Source organism: Gavialis gangeticus, unplaced genomic scaffold (genome assembly GCF_001723915.1).
Source record: "Gavialis gangeticus isolate Ggan-Ray unplaced genomic scaffold, GavGan_comp1, whole genome shotgun sequence".
Classification (NCBI taxonomy): domain Eukaryota; kingdom Metazoa; phylum Chordata; order Crocodylia; family Gavialidae; genus Gavialis; species Gavialis gangeticus.
Window position 1 is genome coordinate 31,434,837 of NW_017729034.1, and position 10,097 is coordinate 31,444,933.

The 10,097-nt window shown below is 46.2% G+C and overlaps 1 protein-coding gene across 1 annotated transcript in view; it reads left to right on the forward strand.

Moving 5' to 3' along the window:
* Window positions 1–9,513, forward strand: part of MRPS18A (mitochondrial ribosomal protein S18A) — a 30,389-nt gene extending 20,876 nt beyond the window's left edge. The window contains exon 6 of the mRNA XM_019527477.1: window positions 8,918–9,513. Coding sequence (XP_019383022.1) covers window positions 8,918–9,062 — 145 coding nt within the window. The 3' untranslated portion in view covers window positions 9,063–9,513. The remainder of the gene's footprint in view (window positions 1–8,917) is intronic.
* The last annotated feature ends 584 nt before the right edge of the window (window positions 9,514–10,097 follow it).

Here is a 10,097-nt window from a genome sequence, read left to right on the forward strand (position 1 = left end):
GATAGGAGAAGGAGCTCATTGCAGGCATGCATGCATGCATGCTGCACTCTGCCTTGTCTCCAGTTTCCTCTTTTGACTTCAGTTGTTGCTTGCCCTTGGCTTGCCCTTCATGTGCTACAAGCTCTCATCTTCCTCTACCTTGGTGTCCTATCCCCCCCTCCCCTCTCCCCACTAGTATTGAAAGGCCCCTGGCCTTTGGTGAGTGAACTGAAAACCTCCTGTTCCCTTGCTCAGTGTTAGGAGGTGCTAATCCCCTGTTTATGACCTCACACTCTGTTTCCATGGGGATGTCAGAGCAGTTTATGAAGCTTGTATTAGCAGGCTGTGGGGTTACCAGAGGCCATGGGCCTGTTTTTGGGAGAACATAGACTCCAAGCCTCAGGTTGGCCTTGAAGGTCTGATTTTGGGTCTGGTTGTCTCCCATGGAGATCTGATGGGCAGTTCTTGGGAGTTTCTCTGAAATGTTGCCAGGTTGTATATCATGATGTCAACAAGGTTCAGAGACTGGAGGTCTCCACATCAGAACCCCATGTCTGAGGACACTGAAGCCATACCAGACACAGAGTTCTGTCATCTCTAAAATACTTCATTTATATTTCTTAAAACTCTCTGGGTTTTACTTGTTATCAGCTGTGTGTGTGTTTTGTAGCAGCTGTGGGGCGGAGTGTGGTTGGTGCTTAATGTTCACAGGCCAGCTCTGCCCCGCAGGATAGGACAGGATATGGACAGTCCGATATCCCACTGGAATGGATCCCAGAGTTTAATACCCTAGCTCAACTCAGTGCTTCTCAAACTTTTTTCCTTAGCATGACCCCATTTCTTCAGCATGGCTCCTCATTCCCAACCCACAAACCCCCACCTCCATCCACTGATGTTGTTACCCCATTTGGGGCTGCAACCCACAGTTTGGGAACCACTGCTCTAACAGTTATGTTCTTCCATGTATATTTTATGTCCCTAAAGCCAGCAGCATCTGGGGGCACATCTGGTAGCACAGCACCCCCCCAAAACTAAGCTAGGAGATTGCCATTTGAATGACCCCTACTGTTTCACCAGTACAGATCTGCAACACCCTTAGTTTTCTCTTTCGACAGGGAGGAAGGAGGTTGGGGTTTGGCTTGGCCTGGGAAGGTAAGGCAGGGGTGTGACTGGGGGAGTCAGGGTGTAGAACTGAATGGGGTAGGTTGCAAGGTCTGTGTTTGTAGTTTCCAGGGGAGAGGGGAAGGAAGGTCAAGAGAACAGGCTGGGAATTGGGGAAGATGAAGACAGAGTTGAGGGAGTCAGTCCAAGAGCTGGGATGCAGTAACAAGGGCATTTCAGGAATGGTGCTGTGGTCCTTCAGGGTATTGTCTTCTCTTATCTGTTGAAGGTAGAAAGCTCCACATTTTTGGAGTTTTGCCAGGTCTCAGCCACTGTAATGGTGCAAGGGCTCTGGCCACATGCCTACACCCACCTGTGCCTCCCACATTGCTCTCTACTACAGCAACCAGCATTGCACAGGACAGGAGAAGTTAACCACTTCCTTCCTCCAGCTGTGGGGGGTGAGGTCATTACATGCCACCCAAACTGCCACCTCCCATTCCCTTCCTGGTACAGATCTGCGTCAAACAATGCTCTTGTGGTAGAGACACTGGACTAGGCCTTAGAGCCTGGAACTGAGCCAAGACTCCCACTACACATCCTGCCTGACCTTGGACAAGTCATCTATTTTTTCTTCTCCTCAATTTCCCCATCTTTAAAACACTCTGGAAATCCATGAACACACAGGTGTTCAGTGTCTGTGGTGCTGACCACCCTAAAATCCTACAGCAAGTGAAGTGGCTATGACTGAGTTGACACAGTGCTGTGAAAGTTGGGGAAATTTAACCAGTTTACACAGCAGGCCTTTGAAGTGTAACATTAGGGTTCCTGAGGGTCACCCAGCCTATCACTATGCCCCTTTTGGATTTACTTTCAAAGGGCCCAGTTCAGTTAGTGCTTTAACTGAGGGGCTAAGATCACATAGGAAAGTGGGTATCTCTGGAATGACAGGCAATTAGCGGGGTCTGGCCTCTCCCATCTATCCCTTCACAGGCTGCTGTGTTGAGTACTCTGATCCTTGCTAGCACAGCTTTCTCCATCCCCCTTCTGTTTCCTGACTTAAGTAAGAATTCAATAGTCAGTTTTGCATTTTTGCTTTAAGCCTGGGGATGTCCCCAGTGGGTGTATGCCAAGAGATGTCCTTATAAGAAGCTACTGCAGTGACACCAGATGACATCCCACTCCATTTATTAAAGCTTTTGATCACCTTCTGAGGCAGGGGAAGCAAAGTGAAATGTTGTTCCCTAAGTGCACCCTGTGCAGCCTCTGTGCTGTCCAATTCTGCTGTTGTGCTGCTATTATAGTAGTCCCTTATTGAGTTTGCTGTATGTGTGATGTTATAGTGCCTCGGAGTGTGCCTGTCCCTGCCACCAGCTGGCCCAGTGAGCCTCTGAGTAGTACTACATGGGAGAGCCAGGAAGACAGAGCACTTGACATCTCTCTGCATTTATCCCTTAAGTTGGTTTATGGAGCATTATAGGGAGCCTGTCCAGCTTTGGGGTGAAGAAATGTAGCAGGTAGGTTGTGTTTGGAAAGTATGAGGTTGTAAAGTCAGGAAGAGCAGAAGCCTAATTCTTGGAGGGTGTCAGCACTGAGGTGAGCAGCTTGTGTGGATACCTAGCAGTCTCCTAGCTTTTTTAAAGCCCCCCTCCACATTTGCTGTGTTTCTTTCTCTCCCTCAACCCCTTGTTCCCGGTCACACATTCTTTTGCTGTGGGGACCTGGCATTTCCTTCTCTGCTTTGCCCATGTAATGGGAGTGGTTTGTGCTGTTGGTTTGGTGGAGGGTGACAGGATCGGCAGGCAGGGTTCTGAAAAAGCTGAGGTCTGCTTTCCAGGTGGCAGTGAGAGCATTGCTCCAAGCTGAAGGGCAGAGTGTGTGAGCATCTTATCTGTAGTTACACATGCTCACATCCTTTCCTCACTATTCCTGAAATTCCTCTCATTGCTCCCCTGTGCAGAGAGATAAGTAACTCATTCAGCCATCTCCATCCTCCTGCTTGGCCCTTTGCCCTGACTTTAGAAATGCTGCCCTCTTGTTTTGGATGGGGGTAGGAAGGGTCTGTGTAGTTGTGTATGTTGCTACCAAAGACCTCTACGAGATGGTGTCAGGCAGGACAAATGGGGATTGCATGGGGATGGGCTGAAAATGAAAATCTTTGGTCCTTTGAAATGCTTTGTTGACAGCTGCTCTGAAGTCCTTTGAGCAAGCACTCTTGTTGGCAAATGAAGTGGTAGGATCAGGATTGTTTCCTGAGATGGGAAGCTGATAGACTTCCTCCCACCCATCCCTATTTAAAGGCAGAAGAGAGTTGATATTAGCAGCTGTTGAAAGCAGGCTGCCTTGTACCTCAGCGCAACACTAGCTTTATTTCATCCCCACAAGCCCCACACATCTTCCTGCTCCCTGGATAGGTATAGCAGCAGCTCAGCATCTTTGCTAGGGATAGGGGCTGGAGCTCTAACTCTGTTTTCCAAGATTTAAACTAGATCAGAAAGTAAGGAGTATGAGAGTACATCAGGCACCGCTGGGGAGCCAGCAAGCTCTACTTTTGTGTGCCTCTTGAGAACTGCAAAGCAGCAGTTCTTGGAGTTTTCCTCTGCTGTACTTGGCCTTCTCAGACTAAAATGAATTGAGCCAGCTTCACAGTAGGGACACTCAAGCATATGCTGGAAGTTATCACCCATATAAGGCAAGGTGCCACAGTAAGAAATAGTCAAGGAAGATGACCTCTGCTTTAGGGAAAAAAGAGTTGCTCCCCAGCAGTTCCCACTTGGCACATTAAGATTAACTTGTTTATCCCTTTCTGCCCGCCTGCAGATATTTTTGCATGCTCTATCCCTCAATAAAAAGCTTCGCTCATCCCTGCGCTCTGCCCTGCACATACACATACAGCATGCCTTGTCTTCACATTGGTTCCTCAGGGAAAGATATACCTGCTTCCTTTTGACCCGAAACTAGTTGTATAGTGTTTCTGGTATGCAAGAGCCTCTCTTCACCCTGCTCTGTTCCCTAAAGCATGAGGAGTTACCTGGCAGCCTCCCTTTCCTCTGGTCAAGGTGCTCCAAACAATGTGGCTCGTGGTGCCTGAACTACCCATTCCTGTTCTTACTGCTCACATGTCAGAGGAACAGCAGTATACACTGGATCACTGGAAACAGTGACCTTGTGGGTCCTGGCTTCTTCTGAGTGACATGGGGTATCTACAGAGGAAGATGGTCTGCTTTCATCATGGGGAGAGTCCCCATTGCTGTAACTTAGAGGAGGAGTCTGGGGAGGGGCAGAAGCAGGTCTAGTGTAAGACTGAGATGTCCACACAAGCTGTGCTCTGAGCATGGTCTCGTGACAGCTTGGCTGGATGGAGGAGATCCTTAAGCAGTTCTCAGTGGCTGTCTGGACACCACCCAGGTGAGAGACCTCCTTCTGTATTTCTCATTTCTTGGGTATTACTTCTCCCCTTATTTATTAAGTTCCTGCTTGACTTACTGACATTAATGTGAGCTTGTTAATACCACCTGTTACTTACTTTACTAGCAGAGGGCTCACTATAGAACTGTGGCTCTCAAGGTACCCCATGGCCTGTGACAGATGGTAACTCTTGTCCCATTCACTCCTCCTCCTCACGAACTGAAAAGTAATATTCTTTTCAATTTCTGTAAATGTATGTGATACAGGAGACAGAAGAGCCTCCAACTTCATCCCCTGTTAATGCAGAACTGTTCCCCACTGAACATTTTCAAGTATTTGGCGTAGTCTTGAGGCTTCTCCTGTTTCCACAAGATAATTCCACATTTAGGCTGAAGACAGGGGAACAACCCTTGACACAAGATGTTCCCTAAATGTTCCTTTTCTGTATTTCATCCCATCATTCTTGGTTTTGCTTCTGTTCTGCTCTCACCTGGCATGTCATAAGCTATTTAGTGCTGCAATGACATTTGTTTCAGCAGCCAGCTACAGAAGTAGGATTTTCAGAGATTTCACCAGCGCTATGTGGAACTGCAAACCATATTCAAATTCCAGAGCCATGTGTGCGGGCCACACACCAGAACAGCTTGGGAAGCTGTCAAGAGCAGCTGCAGACCAAACCTCCCTCCTTGCTTTTAAGATTATAAACCTAAATAGTTGTGCAGCTTCCCTTCCAGTACGTAGATTATTAGAGTTCAAGTGTGGGTGAATGCTGGTCTGAGCTGAGCGGGCATTCCAGAGGTAGAAGCTGGAGTCAGTTACGTGGATGGTGCCCAGGTTGTTCCTTTGACAGGGACCAAAATACTGGTCAAAGCAAAACTTCAAGAAGCCATTGTTTCCAAAAATGAAAGAGTTTGTAATAGGGATGGAAAGTCACCACTTCCCCAGGCCTGAGAAGGATGCTGATCCCAAGGCATTGCCAGCAGGAGGTGCTGTGGACTGTGGGGTAGGAGTATGAGGATTTGGAGAGCTTGCAATTACTCCATTCCCAGACTCTCACCAGAAGGAGGTATTTATAGGGGTTGAGGCAGCAACACTGAGGCAGGTAGCTCCCAGCTCCTTCAGTTGTATTTCTTTGTCTGCCTCTTGGATGATAAAGAAGTTGTCATATGTTAGGTGATCCCATCATATTTGCAGTTGCCAAACTAGAAGGAAGCATCTCCTGGATAATTGTGCATCTTTGTCAGGCTCTGTGGATTTTCCTTTCTTCTTTCTGGGAGTTAAATCTAGCATCATAGCTATCTCTGTTTAGCTCAAGCAGCATGTGGTTTCCCTCATCTGCACTGAAAGCCTGTAGCCTTGTTCCCTGTATTCTGTGTATTGTGTGAATTCAAAAGCAAAGAACCAAAGAGGCTGCAGGTGAGTGAAGCCAAGAGGCGTCCTGGGAAGGGGATATGGCAGGGAGAAGGCAGCCGTGCCAGCACTTTGATGGAGTACTTCCTGCACAGGCTTGAGCCCTCTGCCTTCTCTTAATCCAAACAAGAGCCAGATTGAAAAAGTTTAGTCAGAGTTCAGAAGTTCAGCCTTGAGCTGCACCAACATGGCTGCATGCAGGGCTGCAGCTGCCCCTTGTGCAGGTGATTTCCTTTGCCTTCGCACATGGAAGCCCTGTGTATCTTCCCCAGGTGTTAAACAGCAGTCTCTGGATACAGTTAGGATGTGGTAGTAGCTAATTATGCCCTTCCCAAAGCTCTCATTTGTAACCTGCATTATTCTAGTGCCCCGCAGTCTTAGTCATTGACCAGGACACCATTGGGTTTACACAGCACCAAACATGGAACAGAAAGGTGGTTCCTGCCACCAGCACCAGACTGATAGTCATGTTCATCTTTGGCAATCATGTGGGGCTTCTGTGCTTTGAGACAACGGCTCATGTTCTTAGCAGTATGTATCAAGCATCCACACTGTGAGGCTTTATCAGGCTCCAGGCTCAGCCCTGGCAGCACTGAACTGCGTAAGAGGATCCTCACTAAGTGCAAGTGTTTCTTGATTGTTATAACAAAGCCCCCTCCTAAACAGAGGGGCCCTTAAATACAATAATGGCTAGTATAGAAACTTGAATAGGTGCACAAATGACAAAAAAAGGCATTGTACTTGGAAGCCAAATTTGCTTGAAAATTCCAGGTGCTGGGCAGGTTCCTTGGCCTTCCCACATGTGGGTCCTGCCCCTGCCCCTGCTCCCACCTTCCTGAAAAAATGAGTCCAAACAGTGAAAGTGAGGGGCTGGACAATGAGAAGGAAAGGAGCTTTGCAGCGGAACAACTGCTTCCAGGCTTGAGGGCAATGTTTGAATCAAGGTAAAAAAAGCAGCAAAAAAGTAGGACAAGCTTGAGTTTTAGACAAAGCTATTAAAAACAGAAAAGGCAAACTGTGCTCCAGGAAGGGAGAGCGTCCAAATGTCTGTTTCAACTAACAGTGAAAAGCCCCAGCCTGCTCTCTGCAAAGGAAGCCAAAAGACGGGAGTGGAGGGCTGGATTAGACCTGCTCAAAGGAAAAATAACAAAAGCTTTAAAATCAGGCCATTACTAAATCCCCTTTCCTATGCAGAATTGGGGTGTGCACATCCAGCCCCCAGATGAAAATAGAGAGATTTCTTAAAAAGCCAGTGTTTGTCTAAATCTTCGCACAGCATTGATGGGTATCTCACATTCACAGTGCTTCCCTCTTGCAGTGAGATCATTTATTATCATGGGAACACTTTACCGTAAGCAGAAGGTCACATGACCAAAATGGCACTTGGCGTTTTGTGATGACTTGAAACAGTTTGGGATTTCCATCCTCCACTGTAACTGGAGTCTCACTGTATCAGAGCTTGCTGTAGCTGGGAGTCTCTGTTGCCTGTGATATGTAAAAGAAGATCTTTTCCCCTTCTGGCCATTAAAGATCTTGCAAAACCTCATCCCAAAGTAAATAGCATTAATCCCATTTTTCTAAGGAAGTGAAAGAGGCTCCAATTCTGAAGGGAAACAATAGTAGGACATCCACTAATGTAGAAGCATAACATTAGACATAGAAAGGGACTGACTCAATTCTGTGTTGTGCAACTCTCTTTCTCATTTTGTATGTCCTGTAGTTGCTTATTTGTCCTGGCTACTTAGATTGTAAACTCCTTGAGGCAGACTACTTATTTGTTTGCAAAGCACCTGGGAGACCACTTCATCTGAGTGGCAGGAGTCCTTGGATGTAATTTGTTTTTCAATTGTTTGGGACCCTAAAAGAGGGAAACATGCTGCCAAAATGTGTGTGGTCTTCCTCTATTCCATAACTGCGTGGCATCACAGACTTTTATTTTACAGCTCCCACACATGTGGCAGGCCCTTCATTGTACAGAAAAATTAAATAGTTCCTGCACAGAGCACTTATTGGCCAAATTCATGCATGATGCACGAGGGACAACAAAACCCTATGGGGTAGGATGACAGATTGGGTTACACAAGGATCTTCTGATAATTCAACAGAAGCAGGCAGACAACCTCACTGGACAAAATTTACCCATTTGTTCCAAACTCTCTTTTGTCCAAGTGTTGTTTGGGAAGGTTAAACCAGGGGTTCATTTAAGATTGTCATTGTCTGACAAAGTTATCTTTCTCCAGGGACCTATTACTCCCCCTCTACTGGTAGCAACAGATTTAAATTATAACAAAACTCCAGGGCGCCCAGCCACAGAACTAGATTTCCAGTAACTTGCTGGATATGAGATTTTGGCTTATGCTAAAGGCCAGACACCAGCCCCCAGATTGTTCAGATGCAGGGTTATTTGCCAGGCATCAATTGCTCTCGCTGTCTGGTTGGAATTGCTGTATTTCTCATCCCAGCACCTCTTGGAATGCAAAGTTGTTTATAGGACATCATAACACATAGGTGGATGACAATAAATGATTTGGCTAGAATCCCTATTCCAAGGTGCCTGCCCAGTGGAAATAAAGGGAGACTTTTAGTTGAGAGTCTGGCCTTTATAACTGGTCCACTTTGTTACTCAGGCTGGCTGAGGAGATGGTTTCTTAAGAACATAGAATGGGGGAATACATATAAAGCTAGGTGTTGATGCAGCAACGGGACCCAACCCCACATTTGGATAAACTGAATCAGATGGGCAACTTGCCGGGAGCCTTGCATAAGGAAGCTCATGGCAATTGCTATTGGCTTTGGTAGAGAGCTGCAAGATAGAAGCTCCAGGACACAAGACACCTTCTTCCTAGTACCTCTTGAACCAATAAGGCTTTTATATACTGAATCCTGTAAGAGTCCATGGTCCTCACCTCCTATATTAAATAGGTAGGGAGCCCAAAGCCACACTGGCCCACCCATTTTATAGTCTTTTTCTAAGTTATCAGCCTAAGGCTGAAATGATTTCTTGTTTCTGTGTTCACAGGTATCTCACCCGGTGGTCCATCAAATCTGCCAAGCCTATCTGGAACAAAGGCCACAAATGGTGCAGAGTCCCCATGGTAGTCGGACATCCTGTGCTGCAGGACAACATCAAATATGGGAAGAAACCTATTTATTTGAATCAATGAGGTGCAGTGGAACATTTTTTTATACCAAACAAGGAGAGGAGTAAAATGTTCACTGTTTCATTATGGCCCAAGAAATTTTGATTGTGGTTTTTACAGCAGCAGTCCACCAGAGAAGGGAATCTCTGAAAGTTTTTGCCTCTGCTCAGGTCTGCCAGTGGTCTAGGCTTTAGCACTTGTGACTGAGAGGGAAAAGACTTTGTTGTACCCTCTGCTACTTTGCCTGTCATGATGAAAATTGTGTTAATCATTACTGAAGTGGAATATTTTTATAATCTGTAATGTCCTTAGCTTGAAGCAGAAAGCACGTGGCAGTGGCAGGCAGGCATTTGGCCTGATGACTGCACTTCATTATCATAACTCACTAGCATGATCTGACAAATACAGAACACATCTGACATTTTGTAATGACTTGGCCTGTCATAGTCTTCTTGCAAATAAATTTGTTGCAAGCCACTCCCTCAAGTTTTTTGTCTGATGCCTGGAACAGTGTATGGTTGATGCACATGTATCATGCTTGATGAAATAACTTCATATCACACGGCTATCACCTACTGAACCCTTTGCTTCCAAAGTCGCAGCTATGGGTCTGTCAGGAAAGGAGATTAAATCCACCAATGTTAACTGCTGCTTGCTTGCTCGTGCCTGCTCTCATGTCTCCTTATGGCTGCAAAATTATGTTAACCCGCTTTTATTATGTACTCCTCCATGGGTGAGTTGCGTACAGGTTTAGCCAGGAATCTCTGTTAGCATTTATCATCATGTACAGGAAAAATGTGTGACGGTGGCCAGTGTTAACCAAGAAATCAAACACAGGGATTGTTTATAGTTTGAATCTATGAAGGGGAAGCCCTGGAGTCAGACCCTTGTGACTGCAAGATACTGGGTCCCCTCTCAAAGAACACAAGTTGTGGATTGTGTAGCTCTAGGTTTGTCCTTTTGAACTTCTGAAATAATCCCCACTCAAACTGGATATAGAATATGCAGAACTTCAAATAGGTGGGTTTGGTAGTAGAACAGTAGCGACTGGGTGAGATG